The 19,958-nt window shown below is 38.6% G+C and overlaps 1 protein-coding gene across 1 annotated transcript in view; it reads left to right on the forward strand.

The window, feature by feature from the left end:
* The window catches only part of CHSY1 (chondroitin sulfate synthase 1), a 153,732-nt gene that overhangs the window by 4,391 nt on the left and 129,383 nt on the right, over positions 1 to 19,958 (forward strand). Inside the window, exon 2 of the mRNA XM_053717593.1 lies at positions 18,407 to 18,902. Within this exon, the coding sequence (XP_053573568.1) occupies positions 18,407 to 18,902 (496 nt within the window). The remainder of the gene's footprint in view (positions 1 to 18,406; positions 18,903 to 19,958) is intronic.

The following is a 19,958-nucleotide window of genomic DNA, read 5'->3' on the forward strand; positions in this document are numbered from 1 at the left end:
CCCTCACCACACCCACAAATCAGTTTTACAAACTTTGCCTCCTATGGAGGTGGTGAAGTAAGTTTGTGCTAGATTCTACGTTGATATGTGCTCCGCAGCAGGTTGGAGCCCGGTTTTCCTCTCAGCGTGCAGTGAATGTCAGAGGGATGTGAGGAGAGTATTGCCTATTTGAATTCAATGATCTCCTTCTACGGGGTCTATTTCATAGGTTCTCTGTTATCGGTCGTAGAGATTCATCTCTTACCTCCCTTTTCAGATCGACGATATACTCTTATATATATATATATATACCATTACCTCTGCTGATTTTCGTTTCAGTACTGGTTTGGCTTTCTACAACATGTAGATGAGTGTCCTGGGGTAAGTAAGTCTTATTTTCTGTGACACTCTAAGCTATGGTTAGGCACTTTGTTTATAAAGTTCTAAATATATGTATTCAAACATTTATTTGCCTTGACTCAGGATGTTCAACGTTCCTTATTTCAGACAGTCAGTTTCATATTTGGGATAATGCATATGAATAAATCAATTTTTTTTTCTTACCTTAAAATTTGACTTTTTCCCTGTGGGCTGTTAGGCTCGCGGGGGCTGAAAATGCTTCATTTTATTGCGTCATTCTTGGCGCGGACTTTTTTGGCGCAAACATTTTTTCGGTTTCCGGCGTCATACGTGTCGCTGGAAGTTGCGTCATTTTTGACGTTCTTTTGCGCCAAAAGTGTCGGCGTTCCGGATGTGGCGTCAATTTTGGCGCCAAAAGCATTTAGGCGCCAAATAATGTGGGCGTCATTTTTGGCGCTAAAAAAAATATGGGCGTCACTATTGTCTCCACATTATTTAAGTCTAATTATTTATTGCTTCTGGTTGCTAGAAGCTTGTTCACTGGCATTTTTTCCCATTCCTGAAACTGTCATTTAAGGAATTTGATCAATTTTGCTTTATATGTTGTTTTTTCTATTACATATTGCAAGATGTCCCACGTTGAAACTGAGTCAGAAGATACTTCTGGAAAATCGCTGCCTGGTGCTGGAGCTACCAAAGCTAAGTGTATCTGCTGTAAACTTATGGTATCTGTTCCTCCAGCTGTTGTTTGTACTGTTTGTCATGACAAACTTGTTAATGCAGATAATATTTCCTTTAGTACTGTTACATTACCTGTTGCTGTTCAATCAACATCTAATACTCAGAGTGTTCCTGATAACATAAGAGATTTTGTTTCTAAATCCATTAAGAAGGCTATGTCTGTTATTCCTCCTTCTAGTAAACGTAAAAAGTCTTTTAAAACTTCTCTTTTTTCAGATGAATTTTTAAATGAACATCATCATTCTGATTCTGATAATGGTTCTTCTGGTTCAGAGGATTCTGTCTCAGAGGTTGATGCTGATAAATCTTCATATTTATTTAAAATGGAATTTATTCGTTCTTTACTTAAAGAAGTCCTAATTGCATTAGAAATTGAGGATTCTGGTCCTCTTGATACTAAATCTAAACGTTTAGATAAGGTTTTTAAATCTCCTGTAGTTATTCCAGAAGTTTGTCCTGTCCCTGGTGCTATTTCTGAAGTAGTTTCCAGGGAATGGGATAATTTGGGTAATTCTTTTACTCCTTCTAAACGTTTTAAGCAATTATATCCTGTGCCATCTGACAGATTAGAGTTTTGGAACAAAATCCCTAAGGTTGATGGGGCTGTCTCTACTCTTGCTAAGCGTACTACTATTCCTACGGCAGATGGTACTTCCTTTAAGGATCCTTTAGATAGGAAAATTGAATCCTTTCTAAGAAAAGCTTACTTGTGTTCAGGTAATCTTCTTAGACCTGCTATATCTTTTAGCGTATGTTGCTGCAGCTTCAACTTTTTGGTTAGAGGCTTTAGCGCAACAAGTAACAGATCATAATTCTCATAGCATTATTATTCTTCTTCAACATGCTAATAATTTTATTTGTGATGCCATCTTTGATATCATTAGAGTTGATGTCAGGTATATGTCTCTAGCTATTTTAGCTAGAAGAGCTTTATGGCTTAAAACTTGGAATGCTGATATGTCTTCTAAGTCTACTCTGCTTTCCCTTTCTTTCCAGGGTAATAAATTGTTTGGTTCTCAATTGGATTCTATTATCTCAACTGTTACTGGAGGGAAAGGAACTTTTTTACCACAGGATAAAAAATCTAAAGCTAAATTTAGGTCTAATAATCGTTTTCGTTCCTTTCGTCACAACAAGGAACAAAAGCCTGATCCTTCATCCTCAGGAGCGGTATCAGTTTGGAAACCATCTCCAGTCTGGAATAAATCCAAGCCTTTTAGAAAATCAAAGCCAGCTCCTAAGTCCACATGAAGGTGCGGCCCTCATTCCAGCTCAGCTGGTAGGGGGCAGATTACGTTTTTTCAAAGAAATTTGGATCAATTCCGTTCACAATCTTTGGATTCAGAACATTGTTTCAGAAGGGTACAGAATTGGCTTCAAGATAAGGCCTCCTGCAAAGAGATTTTTTCTTTCCCGTGTCCCAGTAAACCCAGCGAAGGCTCAAGCATTTCTGAAATGTGTTTCAGATCTAGAGTTGGCTGGAGTAATTATGCCAGTTCCAGTTCTGGAACAGGGACTGGGGTTTTATTCAAATCTCTTCATTGTACCAAAGAAGGAGAATTCCTTCAGACCAGTTCTGGATCTAAAAATTTTGAATCGTTATGTAAGGATACCAACATTCAAAATGGTAACTATAAGGACTATCCTGCCTTTTGTTCAGCAAGGGCATTATATGTCTACAATAGATTTACAGGATGCATATTCCGATTCATCCAGATCACTATCAGTTTCTGAGATTCTCTTTCCTAGACAAGCATTACCAGTTTGTGGCTCTGCTGTTTGGCCTAGCTACAGCTCCAAGAATTTTTACAAAGGTTCTCGGTGCCCTTCTGTCTAATCGGAGAACAGGGTATTGTGGCATTTCCTTATTTGGACGATATCTTGGTACTTGCTCAGTCTTTACATTTAGCAGAATCTCATACGAATCGACTTGTGTTGTTTCTTCAACATCATGGTTGGAGGATCAATTTACCAAAAAGTTCATTGATTCCTCAGACACAGGTAACCTTTTTAGGTTTCCAGATAGATTCAGTGTCCATGACTCTATCTTTGACAGACAAGAGACGTCTAAAATTGATATCAGCTTGTCGAAACCTTCAGTCACAATCATTCCCTTCGGTAGCCTTATGCATGGAAATTCTAGGTCTTATGACTGCTGCATCGGACGCGATCCCCTTTGCTCGTTTTCACATGCGACCTCTTCAGCTCTGTATGCTGAACCAGTGGTGCAGGGATTACACAAAGATATCTCAATTAATATCTTTAAAACCGATTGTACGACACTCTCTGACGTGGTGGACAGATCACCATCGTTTAGTTCAGGGGGCTTCTTTTGTTCTTCTGACCTGGACTGTAATTTCAACAGATGCAAGCCTTACAGGTTGGGGAGCTGTGTGGGGGTCTCTGACAGCACAAGGGGTTTGGGAATCTCAGAAGGTGAGATTACCGATCAATATTTTGGAACTCCGTGCAATTTTCAGAGCTCTTCAGTTTTGGCCTCTTCTAAAGAGAGAATCGTTCATTTGTTTTCAGACAGACAATGTCACAACTGTGGCATACATCAATCATCAAGGAGGGACTCACAGTCCTCTGGCTATGAAAGAAGTATCTCGAATTCTGGTATGGGCGGAATCCAGCTCCTGTCTAGTTTTTGCGGTTCATATCCCAGGTATAGACAATTGGGAAGCGGATTATCTCAGTCGCCAAACGTTACATCCGGGCGAATGGTCTCTTCACCCAGAGGTATTTCTTCAGATTGTTCAAAGGTGGGGACTTCCAGAAATAGATCTGATGGCCTCTCATCTAAACAAGAAACTTCCCAGGTATCTGTCCAGATCCAGGGATCCTCAAGTGGAAGCAGTGGATGCATTGTCACTTCCTTGGAAGTATCATCCTGCCTATATATTTCCGCCTCTAGTTCTTCTTCCAAGAGTAATCTCCAAGATTCTGAAGGAATGCTCGTTTGTTCTGCTGGTAGCTCCAGCATGGCCTCACAGGTTTTGGTATGCGGATCTTGTCCGGATGGCCTCTTGCCAACCGTGGACTCTTCCGTTAAGACCAGACCTTCTGTCGCAAGGTCCTTTTTTCCATCAGGATCTCAAATCCTTAAATTTAAAGGTATGGAGATTGAACGCTTGATTCTTAGTCAAAGAGGTTTCTCTGACTCTGTGATTAATACTATGTTACAGGCTCGTAAATCTGTATCTAGGGAGATATATTATAAAGTCTGGAAGACTTATATTTCTTGGTGTCTTTCTCATCATTTTTCCTGGCATTCTTTTAGAATTCAGAGAATATTAGTTTCTTCAGGATGGTTTGGATAAAGGTTTGTCTGCAAGTTCCTTGAAAGGACAAATCTCTGCTCTTTCTGTTCTTTTTCACAGAAAGATTGCTAATCTTCCTGATATTCATTGTTTTGTACAAGCTTTGGTTCGTATAAAACCTGTCATTAAGTCAATTTCTCCTCCTTGGATTTTGAATTTGGTTCTGGGGGCTCTTCAAGCTCCTCCGTTTGAACATATGCATTCGTTGGACATTAAATTACTTTCTTGGAAAGTTTTGTTCCTTTTGGCCATCTCTTCTGCCAGAAGAGTTTCTGAATTATCTGCTCTTTCTTGTGAGTCTCCTTTTCTGATTTTTCACCAGGATAAGGCGGTGTTGCGAACTTCTTTTAAATTTTTACCTAAGGTTGTGAATTCCAACAACATTAGTAGAGAAATTGTGGTTCCTTCATTATGTCCTAATCCTAAGAATTCTAAGGAGAAATCATTGCATTCTTTGGATGTAGTTAGAGCTTTGAAATATTATGTTGAAGCTAATAAGAATTTCCGAAAGACTTCTAGTCTATTTGTTATCTTTTCCGGTTCTAGGAAAGGTCAGAAGGCCTCTGCCATTTCTTTGGCATCTTGGTTGAAATCTTTAATTCATCATGCTTATGTCGAGTCGGGTAGAACTCCGCCTCAAAGGATTACAGCTCACTCTACTAGGTCAGTTTCTACTTCCTGGGCGTTTAGGAATGAAGCTTCGGTTGATCAGATTGGCAAAGCAGCAACTTGGTCTTCTTTGCATACTTTTACTAAATTCTACCATTTTGATGTGTTTTCTTCTTCTGAAGCTGTCTTTGGTAGAAAAGTACTTCAGGCAGCTGTTTCAGTTTGAATCTTCTGCTTATATTTTCATTTTTTTTCTTTATAAGATTTAAACTTTATTTTTGGGTGTGGATTATTTTTCAGCGGAATTGGCTGTCTTTATTTTATCCCTCCCTCTCTAGTGACTCTTGCGTGGAAGATCCACATCTTGGGTAGTCATTATCCCATACGTCACTAGCTCATGGACTCTTGCTAATTACATGAAAGAAAACATAATTTATGTAAGAACTTACCTGATAAATTCATTTCTTTCATATTAGCAAGAGTCCATGAGGCCCACCCTTTTTTTGTGGTGGTTATGATTTTTTTTGTATAAAGCACAATTATTCCAATTCCTTATATTTATGCTTCACACTTTTTTCTTATCACCCCACTTCTTGGCTATTCGTTAAACTGATTTGTGGGTGTGGTGAGGGGTGTATTTATAGGCATTTTGAGGTTTGGGAAACTTTGCCCCTCCTGGTAGGAATGTATATCCCATACGTCACTAGCTCATGGACTCTTGCTAATATGAAAGAAATGAATTTATCAGGTAAGTTCTTACATAAATTATGTTTTTGTCCCCTTTTTAATTTTTAAAACTGTAGGCTTTTTTAATTTCTACATTGAGATATATTTTAAAAATTGAGAATTTTTCTACCAATTTTGAAATGAAAATTCATGTTTAAATTAAAGTGAAGGTCAAGTTTGGTCAATTATAATCTATCAATGCATTCTTTTTTCATACCATAAGCTAATTGCTAACTTATTTTTAAATGTATTCTTTATATAAAATAAATATATATATATATATATATATATATATATATATATATATATATATATATATATATATATATATATATATATATATATATATATATATATATTTCTGGGGGAGTTATTTTCTCTATATTTTGTATTTAGTGGACAATTTTAAACTCCCTTTTCGCCTCCCCATAATTTTAATTGTTGTTGAATTTCCCCCAGAAATGAACTTTACCAAGCAGTGATTTAACCTACTCCCAGCTGATGAGTGGCAATAACCACAAAACGGCTGTCCTGGGATTGGTCTAAATCACTGTACTAACCCTAGCTAAGCATTAAAGCTGTGTAATGCAGCAGTGCTATGGCATAAAGGGAAGTCTGTCTTAAAAAGCAGGCTAATAGTAAAAAGGTGAGTCATTGTGAACCTCATTTGCATATCTTACCCAGATTCCTTTGCTGCATTGGAAACAGTGTAGTCAGAGAGTTTCTGGGTTTAAAGCAAGTCTTCTGACTTGTTTAGATTTGTAAATGGTTTACACAATGAGTTATTTTCTCTCTCTATCTAGCTATCTATTGGAGTAGCCGTGTTAGTCCAGAGATTTAGATATCAAAATAACAAGAGTATTGCATTAAGCAATGATACTTTTTTTTTTTTTTTATTGGACTAACTATACATTTATAAGTTGACAAGCTTTCGGAAGAGTTCCTTCCTTTATCAAGTCTCAAGCAATACTGACCAATTCAATGGAATTTACAGATTATATCTTAAAACACAGAATAGCTAAGAAGACAGAAAGTGCAGGGAGAGGCGGAGGTGTCGTAAAAATCATGAGGGGGGCTTCGGTAACAGGCAGACAGTGTCCAGTGTAGGAGAACAGACAGGGGAAATATATAGCTATACATAGAGCATATACTGACATAAAGTTATATATCAACATTGAATCAATATCTATAAAGATGTGAAATTGTATATACAGGGGGAATACAAAAGTTAAAAAAAGACAAAAGTGTGGACATAGGCTTACCTGTGTACCTATGTATAAAGAATGTGGAATATACAATGTAATTGACTAAATGAAAGTACATTACAAACATTTTTGATAATGTGTTAAAGGGACACTGAACCCAAATTTTTTCTTTCGTGATTCAGATAGAGCATGCAATTTTAAGCAACTTTCTAATTTACTCCTATTATCAAATTTTCTTCATTCTCTTGGTATCTTTTTATTTTAAATGCATTGGGTTGTCCTTGTTGATTTGTGGATAAATTCATCCACCAATAAAGTCCAGAGTTCTGAACCCCCCAAAAAGCTTAGATGCCTTCTTTTTCAAATAAAGATAGCAAGAAAACGAAGAAAATTTGATAATAGGAGTAAATTAGAAAGTTGCTTAAAATTGCATGCTCTATCTGAATCACGAAAGAAAAAATTTGGGTTCAGTGTCCCTTTAACACATTATCAAAAATGTTTGTAATGTACTTTCATTTAGTCAATTACATTGTATATTCCACATTCTTTATACATAGGTACACAGGTAAGCCTATGTCCACACTTTTGTATTCCCCCTGTATATACAAAGACAAAAGTGTGGACATAGGCTTACCTGTGTACCTATGTATAAAGAATGTGGAATATACAATGTAATTGACTAAATGAAAGTACATTACAAACATTTTTGATAATGTGTTAAAGGGACACTGAACCCAAATTTTTTCTTTCGTGATTCAGATAGAGCATGCAATTTTAAGCAACTTTCTAATTTACTCCTATTATCAAATTTTCTTCGTTTTCTTGCTATCTTTATTTGAAAAAGAAGGCATCTAAGCTTTTTGGGGGGTTCAGAACTCTGGACTTTTTTATTGGTGGATGAATTTATCCACAAATCTACAAGGACAACTCAATGCATTTAAAATAAAGATACCAAGAGAACGAAGAAAATGTGATAATAGGAGTAAATTAGAAAGTTGCTTAAAATGTCATGCTCTATCTGAATCATGAAAGAAAAAAATTTGGGTACAGTGTCTCTTTAAGAATCCAGAGTCCACATTTAGTCCAGAATTAAACAAGTTGAAGTGCATTATCATTTTTATTTCAAAGGTTTTTCTTTCCATGGTGTTTTTGAAGTTGCCTCTGAGAATTTTGATTTTGAGGTTTTGGATGGAGTGGTCAGGTTGGGTGAAATGGTGACCAACAGGGGTGCAGTATTTTGTTTCACAGTGGTTTTTGATTGAGTGTCTGTGTAAGTTCATCCGAAGGTGCAGTTTTTGGCTTGTTTCTCCAATATAGCATCCCACTTCACATGCAGTGCAATGTATCATGTATACCACATTTGCAGATATACAGTACATGAATATGCCCCTTTAATTTTATAAGATTTATTATTGTGATTTGCTGTGCTGCTTTCACAAACGTGTTGTTGTAGTTTGCAGAGAGCTTTATAGCAGCACTTGGTTCCATTCTCAGTGTTCTTTTTCTCAAGGGGTAGCTTCCTATGTACCAGTTTCTGCTTTAGGTTAGGTGGTTGTCTGTATGCCAGGATTGGGGGTTTTGGAAAGATTTTTTTGAGTGTGGGATCCTCTTAAGAGTAGTGGCTGTAAGTCTTTTATAATTTTTCGTATCCCTTGCAACCACTCATAACTGTGAGTATGCTGAAAAACTGTGCAGACGTACCAGTGAGAAACTGAGAAATAACCTAATTCATCAACTTTTAGATATTAATGGTTGCATGTTGTTATTTTGAGGGGACAGCAAATTGACACTTTTATACAGGCTGTACACTCACTACTTTACATTGTAGCAAAGTGTCATTTCTTCAGTGTTGTCACATAAAAAGATATAATAAAATATTTACAAAAATGTGAGGGTGTACTTACCTTTGTGAGATACTGTGTATATCTCTATATATCTATATCAATATATCTCCAAAAGTATGAAGCACTCGCCGGGACTTAAAGGGACAGTCTAGTATAAATTAAACTTTCATTATTCAGATAGGACTTATAATTTTAATCAACTTTCCAATTTACTTTTATCATCAAATTTGCTTTTTTCTCTTGGTATTCTTAGTTTAAACTAAACATAGGTAGTCTCATATGCTAATTTCTAAGCCTTTGAGGGCTGCCTCTTATCCCATGCTTTTTAAATCTCTTTTCAACACAAAGAGACAGAAAGTACACGTGGCTATATAGATAACACTGTGTTCAGGCACAGGGGGTTATTTAAGATCTAGCACAAAACAATGCTAAATTTAAGACAATAGATAATAAACAGTCACAGTGATGTGATCAGGGAGCTGGAAGAAGGTTCCTAGATACAAGGTAATCACAAAGGTAAAAAGTACATTAATATAACTGTGTTGGTTATGCAAAACTGGGGAATGAGTAATCAAGGGATTATCTATCTTTTAAAACAATAACAGTTCTATGGTAGACTGTCCCTTTAAATTCAAAGTAGCTTTTTATTCACAAAGTACAGTAATGTTTCAGAGATGTTATCTCCATCCTCGGTGATCTGAGGACGGAGATAACTTCTCTGAAACGTTACTGTACTTTGTGAATAAAAAGCTACTTTGAATTTAAGTCCCTGCGAGTGCTTCTTACTTTTGGATTTGTTTGTTCTTTGAATGCACCCGGGCGACTACAGTGCTGTAAAGTGTGTGCAGAGCTCTCTGGGCGGTATGTATGTCAACTCCAAAGTGTTTATTTAGAAAGATAGATCATACCTTTTTTATTACCCATTCCCCAGTTTTGCTCAGCGAACATAATTAATACACTTTTCACCTCTGTGATTACCATGTATCTAAGCCTCTTTTGACAGCCCCCTGATCACATGGCTATTATCTATTGACTTGCATCTTAACCAATTACTGCAGTGTCAGCCACAACCCACGAGAGAGAGCACAATGTTATTTGTATGGCACACATGAACTATCAGTCTCTTGTTGTGAAAAGCAAATAAAAAAAGCATGTGATAAGAGGCTGTCTGTAGTGGCTTAGAAACAGGCAGAATTTTAGCTTTAAATGTTATAAAGTATATTAATATAACAATGTTGGTTGTGCAAAGCTGGGGAATGGGTAGTAAAGGCGTTATCCTATCATTTTTTTTTTTTTTTTTACAGTAGCAATTTTGTTGTTGACTGTCCCTTTAAGTGTGGCAGTTATATATTTTGTCTTTCATTTCTCCAACATAGGTGTGTCCGGTCCACGGCGTCATCCTTACTTGTGGGATATTCTCTTCCCCAACAGGAAATGGCAAAGAGCCCAGCAAAGCTGGTCACATGATCCCTCCTAGGCTCCGCCTACCCCAGTCATTCTCTTTGCCGTTGCACAGGCAACATCTCCACGGAGATGGCTAAGAGTTTTTTGGTGTTTAAATGTAGTTTTTATTCTTCAATCAAGAGTTTGTTATTTTAAAATAGTGCTGGTATGTACTATTTACTCTGAAACAGAAAAGAGATGAAGATTTCTGTTTGTAAGAGGAAAATGATTTTAGCAACCGTTACTAAAATCGATGGCTGTTTCCACACAGGACTGTTGAGATGAATTAACTTCAGTTGGGGGAAACAGTGGGCAGACTTTTGCTGCTTGAGGTATGACACATTTCTAACAAGACTTGGTAATGCTGGAAGCTGTCATTTTCCCTATGGGAACCGGTAAGCCATTTTCTTAGCTTAGTATAAGAATAAAGGGCTTCACAAGGGCTTTAAAGACTGGTAGACATTTTTCTGGGCTAAAACGATTACTTTATAAGTATATTTAGTGGATTATAACTGTAAATAGTTCTTTTAATCTTGGGGATGTATTAAAAAAACGGCAGGCACTGTATTGGACACCTTTTTCACTGGGGGCCCTTTCTAGTCATAGGCAGAGCCTCATTTTCGCGCCACTAATGCGCAGTTGTTTTTGGAAAGCAAGGCATGCAGATGCATGTGTGAGGAGCTAAGAACCACTGTAAAAGCTTATTGAAGGCGTCATTTGGTATCGTATTCCCCTCTGGGCTTGGTTGGGTCTCAGCAAAGCAGATACCAGGGACTGTATAGGGGTTAAATGTACAAACGGCTCTTATTTTAAGAGTTAAAGCTTTCAAATTTGGTGTGCAATACTTTTAAGGCTTTAAGACACTGTGGTGAAATTTTGGTGAATTTTGAACAATTCCTTCATACTTTCTCACATATTCAGTAATAAAGTGTGTTCAGTTTAAAATTTAAAGTGACAGTAACGGTTTTATTTTAAAACGTTTTTTGTGCTTTGTTATCAAGTTTATGCCTGTTAACATGTCTGAACCATCAGACGATGTTCTGTATGTTTGGAAGCCAAGGTTCCTCCCCATTTAAATATATGTGATGAATGTGACATAGTGTCCAAACAAAGTAGGGACAATGATGCCACTGATAATGATGTTGCCCAAAATGATTCCTCAAGCGAGGGGAGTAAGCATGGTACTGCATCATCCCCTTCTGTGTCTACACCAGTCTTGCCCACACAAGAGGCCCCTAGTACATCTAGTGGGCCAATCCTTCTTACTATGCAACAATTAACGGCTGTAATGGATAATTCTATTAAACATTTTGTCCAAAATGCCCACTTATCAGAGAAAGCGCGATTGCTCTGTTTTAGATACTGAAGAGCATGAGGACGCTGATGATAATGGTTCTGACATACCCTCACACCAATCTGAAGGGGCCAGGAGGGAGGTTTTGTCTGAGGGAGAAATTTCAGATTCAGGAAAAATTTCTCAACAAGCTGAACCTGATGTTATTACTTTTAAATTTAAATTAGAACATCTCCGCGCTCTGCTTAAGGAGGTGTTATCTACTCTGGATGATTGTGACAATTTGGTCATTCCAGAGAAGTTATGTAAGATGGACAAGTTCCTAGAGGTCCCGGTGCCCCCCGATGCTTTTCCTATACCCAAGCGGGTAGCGGACATTGTACATAAGGAATGGGAAAGGCCCGGCATACCTTTTTGTTCCTCCCCCTATATTTAAAAAATTATTTCCTATGGTCGACCCCAGAAAGGACTTATGGCAGACAGTCCCCAAGGTCGAGGGGGCGGTTTCTACTCTAAACAAACACACTACTATCCCTATAGAAGATAGTTGTGCTTTCAAAGATCCTATGGATAAAAAATTAGAGGGTTTGCTTAAAAAGATGTTTGTTCAGCAAGGTTACCTTCTACAACCAATTTCATGCATTGTTCCTGTTACTACAGCAGCGTGTTTCTGGTTCGAAGAACTAGAAAAGTCGCTCAATAAAGACTCTTCGTATGAGGAGGTTATGGACAGAGTTCAAGCACTTAAATTGGCTAACTCTTTTATCTTAGACGCCACTTTACAATTAGCTAGATTAGCGGCGAAAAATTCAGGTTTTGCTATTGTGGCGCGCAGAGCGCTTTGGCTAAAGTCTTGGTCAGCGGATGTGTCCTCCAAGAACAAATTGCTTAACATCCCTTTCAAAGGTAAAACGCTGTTTGGCCCTGATTTGAAAGAGATTATTTCAGACATCACTGGGGGAAAGGGCCACGCCCTTCCTCAGGATAGGTATTTTAAGGCTAAAAATAAGCCGAATTTTCGTCCCTTTCGCAGAAACGGACCAGCCTCAAATTCTACACCCTCTAAGCAAGAGGGTAATAGTTCTCAAACCAAACCAGCCTGGAGACCGATGCAAGGCTGGAACAAGGGTAAGCAGGCCAAGAAACCTGCCACTGCTACTAAAACAGCATGAAGTGTTGGCCCCCGATCCGGGACCGGATCTGGTGGGGGGCAGACTCTCTCTCTTTGCTCAGGCTTGGGCAAGAGATGTTCAGGATCCTTGGGCGCTAGAAATAGTTTCTCAAGGTTATCTCCTGGAATTCAAGGAACTACCCCCAAGGGGGAGGTTCCACAGGTCTCAATTGTCTTCAAACCAAATAAAAAGACAGGCATTCTTACATTGTGTAGAAGACCTGTTAAGAATGGGAGTGATTCATCCTGTTCCATTAGGAGAACAAGGGATGGGGTTTTACTCCAATCTGTTCATAGTTCCCAAAAAAGAAGGAACATTCAGACCAATTTTAGATCTCAAGATTCTAAACAAATTTCTCAGGGTTCCATCGTTCAAGATGGAAACCATTCGAACAATTCTTCCTACCATCCAGGAAGGTCAATTCATGACCACGGTGGATTTAAAGGATGCGTATCTACATATTCCTATCCACAAGGAACATCATCGGTTCCTAAGGTTCGCCTTTCTGGACAAACATTACCAGTTTGTGGCACTTCCGTTCGGATTAGCCACTGCTCCAATGATTTTCACAAAGGTACTAGGGTCCCTTCTAGCGGTGCTAAGACCAAGGGGCATTGCAGTAGTACCTTACTTGGACGACATACTGATTCAAGCGTCGTCTCTGTCAAAATCAAAGGCTCATACGGACATTGTCCTAGCCTTTCTCAGATCTCACGGGTGGAAAGTGAACATAGAAAAAAGTTCTCTGTCCCCGTCAACGAGTTCCCTTCTTGGGAACAATAATAGACTCCTTAGAAATGAAGATTTTTCTGACAGAGGCCAGAAAATCAAAACTTCTAAGCTCTTGTCAAGTACTTCATTCTGTTCTTCTTCCTTCCATAGCGCAGTGCATGGAAGTAATAGGTTTGATGGTTGCGGCAATGGACATCGTTCCTTTTGCACGAATTCATCTAAGACCATTACAACTGTGCATGCTCAGACAGTGGAATGGGGATTATACAGACTTGTCTCCGACGATCCAAGTAGATCAAAGAACCAGAGATTCACTCCGTTGGTGGCTGAACCTGGACAACCTGTCACAGGGAATGAGCTTCCGCAGACCAGAGTGGGTCATTGTCACGACCGACGCCAGTCTGGTGGGCTGGGGCGTGGTCTGGGATCCCCTGAAAGCTCAGGGTCTATGGTCTCGGGAAGAATCTCTTCTCCCGATAAACATTCTGGAACTGCGAGCGATATTCAATGCTCTCAAAGCTTGGCCTCAACTAGCAAAGGCCAAATTCATAAGGTTTCAATCAGACAACATGACGACTGTTGCATATATCAACCATCAGGGGGGAACAAGGAGTTCCCTGGCGATGGAGGAAGTGATCAAAATAATTCAATGGGCGGAGAATCACTCCTGCCACTTGTCTGCAATCCACATCCCAGGAGTGGAAAATTGGGAAGCGGATTTTCTGAGTCGTCAGACTTTCCATCCGGGGGAGTGGGAACGCCATCCGGAAATCTTTGCCCAAATAACTCAATTATGGGGCATTCCAGACATGGACCTGATGGCGTCTCGTCAGAACTTCAAGGTTCCTTGCTACGGGTCCAGATCCAGGGATCCCAGGGCGACTCTAGTAGATGCACTGATAGCGCCTTGGACCTTCAACCTAGCTTATGTATTCCCACCGTTCCCTCTCATTCCCAGGCTGGTAGCCAGGATCAATCAGGAGAGGGCTTCGGTGATCTTGATAGCTCCTGCGTGGCCACGCAGAACTTGGTATGCAGACCTGGTGAATATGTCATCGGCTCCACCATGGAAGCTACCTTTGAGACAGGACCTTCTTGTTCAAGGTCCATTCGAACATCCGAATCTGGCTTCACTACAACTGACTGCTTGGAGATTGAACGCTTGATTTTATCAAAGCGTGGGTTTTCAGATTCTGTCATTGATACTCTTGTTCAGGCTAGAAAGCCTGTAACTAGGAAAATTTACCATAAAATATGGAAAAAATATATTTGTTGGTGTGAATCTAAAGGATTCCCATGGAACAAGATAAAAATTCCTAAGATTCTATTCTTTCTACAGGAGGGTTTGGAGAAAGGATTATCTGCAAGTTCTTTGAAGGGACAGATTTCTGCTTTATCTGTTTTACTTCACAAAAAGCTGGCGGCTGTGCCAGATGTTCAAGCTTTTGTTCAGGCTCTGGTTAGAATCAAGCCTGTTTACAAACCTTTGACTCCTCCTTGGAGTCTCAATTTAGTTCTTTCAGTTCTTCAAGGGGTTCCGTTTGAACCCTTACATTCCGTAGATATTAAGTTACTATCTTGGAAAGTTTTGTTTTTGGTTGCAATTTCTTCTGCTAGAAGAGTTTCAGAGTTATCTGCTCTGCAGTGTTCTCCTCCTTATCTGGTGTTCCATGCAGATAAGGTAGTTTTGCGTACTAAACCTGGTTTTCTTCCGAAAGTTGTTTCTAACAAAAACATTAACCAGGAGATAGTTGTGCCTTCTTTGTGTCCGAATCCAGTTTCAAAGAAGGAACGTTTGTTACACAATTTGGATGTAGTTCGTGCTCTAAAATTCTATTTAGAGGCTACAAAGGATTTCAGACAAACATCTTCTTTGTTTGTTGTTTATTCTGGTAAAAGGAGAGGTCAAAAAGCAACTTCTACCTCTCTCTCTTTTTGGCTTAAAAGCATCATCCGATTGGCTTATGAGACTGCCGGACGGCAGCCTCCTGAGAGAATCACAGCTCACTCCACTAGGGCTGTGGCTTCCACATGGGCCTTCAAGAACGAGGCTTCTGTTGATCAGATATGTAAGGCAGCGACTTGGTCTTCACTGCACACTTTTACCAAATTTTACAAATTTGATACTTTTGCTTCTTCTGAGGCTATTTTTGGGAGAAAGGTTTTGCAAGCCGTGGTGCCTTCCATCTAGGTGACCTGATTTGCTCCCTCCCATCATCCGTGTCCTAAAGCTTTGGTATTGGTTCCCACAAGTAAGGATGACGCCGTGGACCGGACACACCTATGTTGGAGAAAACAGAATTTATGCTTACCTGATAAATTACTTTCTCCAACGGTGTGTCCGGTCCACGGCCCGCCCTGGTTTTTTTAATCAGGTCTGATGAATTATTTTCTCTAACTACAGTCACCACGGTATCCTATGATTTCTCCTATGCATATTCCTCCTTTACGTCGGTCGAATGACTGGGGTAGGCGGAGCCTAGGAGGGATCATGTGACCAGCTTTGCTGGGCTCTTTGCCATTTCCTGTTGGGGAAGAGAATATCCCACAAGTAAGGATGACGCCGTGGACCGGACACACCGTTGGAGAAAGTAATTTATCAGGTAAGCATAAATTCTGTTTTTGTAGTTTTAAGTTTTAGGTTTTAATATCTAACTTTTTGACCGTTATCATTTATTAAAGGGACGTTGCTCACCAAAGATCAAAACATGCAACAATTCTACATCTCAAAATATTGTGAAAATGGTTAAATGTTTACTTTCAATACATTCTTAATACATAGTTGCTTACCTAGCTCTCTGACTTTCTGATATTGATGGAGTTGGAGAAGCTTGACTAGATTTATTTATTTTAATGGAGCAATAAAAAACCCACCTCTGTTACTACTGCCTTTCCTAAATATTAGTTTTACTATCACTTCAGTATACTCTGTACCTGTTGATACTCTGTACCTGATTAAAAAAACTGTATCCAGTCAAATAGATTTGTTTACTTTTTAATTTCTGATAACTAAAGTGGCGCCTGTGTAATTCAATATGCTTAATCTTCTGATAAGAAGAATGAAGTTAAATGTTATCATAAACGATTATTTGAAGGTGTTTCCTCTTATGCAAGTTGATATGTAAAATATATTTTCATTCACTTAGTGGAAAAATCTGATTATATAGATTTAAAATAAACTTTCTGTAGTGCTTATTTAGAGCAGTAGTGTAAGAAAATAACTATTAAAAGGGAATTGAATATTTTTTTTTATATAAAATTTGTATGTTGACAGACCTATATGGCTAATATTTCCTCAGCCTTTGTTTAAAACTGTAAGCATTTAGCTATGCAACTATATGATGTTTGTCATTGGGATTATGTACACACACCTTGCTGAGCAATCCTGCTATTTGCACCTCTATGACAGTTCATAGATCAAATTGAGGAAGGTGGCTTGCAAGTTTTCAATAGGGCTTAAATTCTTGACCTTTAAAGGAATGCGGCTCCTGTAACCATTAACATGGAGCAGTGCTTTAATCTGTTTGGGGTATGCACCCCCCCCCCCCACACACACACACACAAACTAACAAGAACACTGGGACACACAATTCCTCTACTGGTTGATCTTAGAACTAAGAGGGCTGTAGGGCTAAAGCCTCAAGCAAAAAAAGTGTAGAATGCAGCAAAATATTCAGATGACTGATTTTATCCCACATTGCTTTTACATATCCTGACTAACTGTAATCTTCTGCTTTTAAAGGGATTTTACATTATTTATCACTGATGCACTGACAGTACAGGGATATTTTTGCTTTGAGTGTAGCCAAAAGCTTTGGATACTGTGACCACTATTGTACTTGCGGGCATCTGATAGCACTATAGATGTCTGGCAAGAGATGGGCTCTGTTGCAATGCAAACGTATACTCAAGGCTCTTTTAGTTTGTGCTCATGTAGCTGGATGTTCTACTCAATCTTAGGCAATGTCTTATGATTTATTGTGAGTTTCCATTTGCAATTGCAGTAATACTTGGCCTTCTTAATTCCCCATGTCAGAATTCAGTAACAAGTTGTAAAAACGAAGCAAGGAGTTTTCTTTTGGAATCACAAAAATGTGACTTTTCTTTTGGGGTCTATTTTTCCCAGCAGCTTTTTTATGCACTCATACATATTTTTTTTTGCATCCCCTAGTACTTTGCCTGTGCTAGAAACCTCATAGGTGCTGTAGTGCAGGGCTCAACAAACCCAGGGGCCACAGAGCCACTGGCTCCTAACTTTTTGAGGAAGTCTCCATATATCTATATAAAATACCACTTTCTTGCTCCTAAAAGTATATATGTCTCTTAGATATTCCTACTGGCTCCTAAACTTTAAACAATTTTTTTTTTTTTTTTTTTTGACCCATGTGTGTAGTATTAAAAATACATTAGTCACATGGATGGTATATATCGGAAGGGCTGCACAGACATTTTGCAAGAGCATTTAAAGGGACAGTGTAGTCAAAAAAATAAAATTATAATATTTAAATAGAGAATAATGTATACATAACATGTGCAGTTCAGCATGTATTGCTCTGTAAGGCCTTCTGAATTTATTTTGTATATTTGTTACTGTGGTCATTTAGGGCCAATATAAGTAGACTCTTAGGCTGATCAAGCAGTCGCTGTGTAGGATGTAGTAGGATTAGCGTTCTGGAGTCTTCATGATTCACTACAGTCTCCCTGGGCAGTGGATAAAACACAACTTTCAGCGTTTAATTTGAAAATAAAGTAAAGCAATAAAAGTGCATTATAATTAAAATTTTGCAATAGAAGGTTTAACTATAATACTAAAAATGTATGTTTAATTTCCATTTAATGTACCCACACTGACAAAGGTGTGTAATAGAAATTGCTGTTTAAAACCCCCCAAAAAACGTAATTGCAATTTGCCAAAAATAGCACACTTCTAATTAACTATGTCATGCAAGTACACTTACCTGCTTTTCTTTGTCTACAGAACCTGGTCCAACTCCATCCCTGGCAAAGTTGAATTTTTCTCAAGTGAGGGCTCTGATACATCTATAACAATCCCAATTATTCCACTTCATGGAGTGGATGATTCCTACCCTCCTCAAAAGAAGTCCTTTATGATGCTGAAATACATGCATGATCACTACTTAGACCAGTATGAATGGTTCATGAGAGCTGACGATGATGTGTACATAAAAGGTGATCGTCTAGAGAGCTTCTTGCGGAGCCTGAACAGCAGTGAGCCCCTCTTCCTTGGACAAACAGGCCTTGGCACCACTGAGGAAATGGGCAAACTAGCTTTGGAACCAGGGGAGAATTTCTGCATGGGTGGCCCAGGCGTTATCATGAGTAGAGAGGTTCTGCGGCGGATGGTGCCTCATATCGGGGAGTGTCTTCGGGAAATGTTCACCACTCATGAGGATGTGGAGATTGGACGATGTGTTAGGCGATTTGCTGGAGTGCAGTGTGTGTGGTCTTACGAGGTAAGATTGTACTTGAAATTGTGACTGTACTACATACTGTTGAGCACCCACAATTAAAATACGTTTGCCTAGAAGACCCCTTCTGGCAGTTCCTGACCATGTCAGTTTTAAGTCATTTCCCCAATATTTTTATATTCTATGCCTTTTCAAAAGAACGTTATTTGAATTAAATAAAAAAATTCAGTACACATAAAGCTATTTTTTTTGTCCCACTAAAAATGAAGTTGGTTTGATGCCTGGCAAGGCAAAGTTTATTTAGTGCTGGATTCCTCTGCTTCGGTAACCCGAACAGGCAAGAAATAAAGGTAAATGAAACCCATAAAATGTCTTTCATGAATCAGAACATGCAAGTTTTTTTTAAACCATTTTTCAATGAATTTCAATTCAATTATCTTCATTCTCTTGGTATCATTTGTGTAAAAGCAGGATGTAAGCTCAGCAGCGTGCACGTCTACAGCTCTATATGGCAGCAGTTCTGCAAGAATGTTAATTTACAAGAGCTCTAGATGAGTTTTTCCTGTAATGTAGTGCTCCAGACACATGCACGCTCCCTACCTAGGTATCCAACTAATTATTTGGGTTTCATGTGCCTTTTTAAAAAATAAAATAAAAAAATTCCCTCAATCACAGCAATTGCGCTACTCTACCATCAAAGAAGCAACGTGCTTAGTATTTACATAGCTTTTTATTTGTAAAGCGCATCCATATTGTGTGGTAAAATACAGACATAACATGGACTTTAAACTAAATCTACACAGGAGGACAAAGACCCTTTTCTGAAGCGCTTACACTATGATACTTGAGGCCTAAAACTGAGGAACCATGCATTGGTGAATACAGGAAGGTGTTTCAATTATTAAATTCAATAAAAAGATCTGAAAAAAACTGCTCATTTAGTTGAAAGAAATATTAACTCAAAGTAAACCTAAAAATAAATTAGATTGTGTTTTTAAAAACAAACAAAAAATCCCTGCAAACTGAGTTTAGCCACTGCCTGAAGCTAGATAAGCAAGCAGACATTACATAACTTAAAGGGTCACTGAACCCAAATTTTTT

Source organism: Bombina bombina, chromosome 6 (genome assembly GCF_027579735.1).
Source record: "Bombina bombina isolate aBomBom1 chromosome 6, aBomBom1.pri, whole genome shotgun sequence".
Lineage (NCBI taxonomy): Eukaryota > Metazoa > Chordata > Amphibia > Anura > Bombinatoridae > Bombina > Bombina bombina.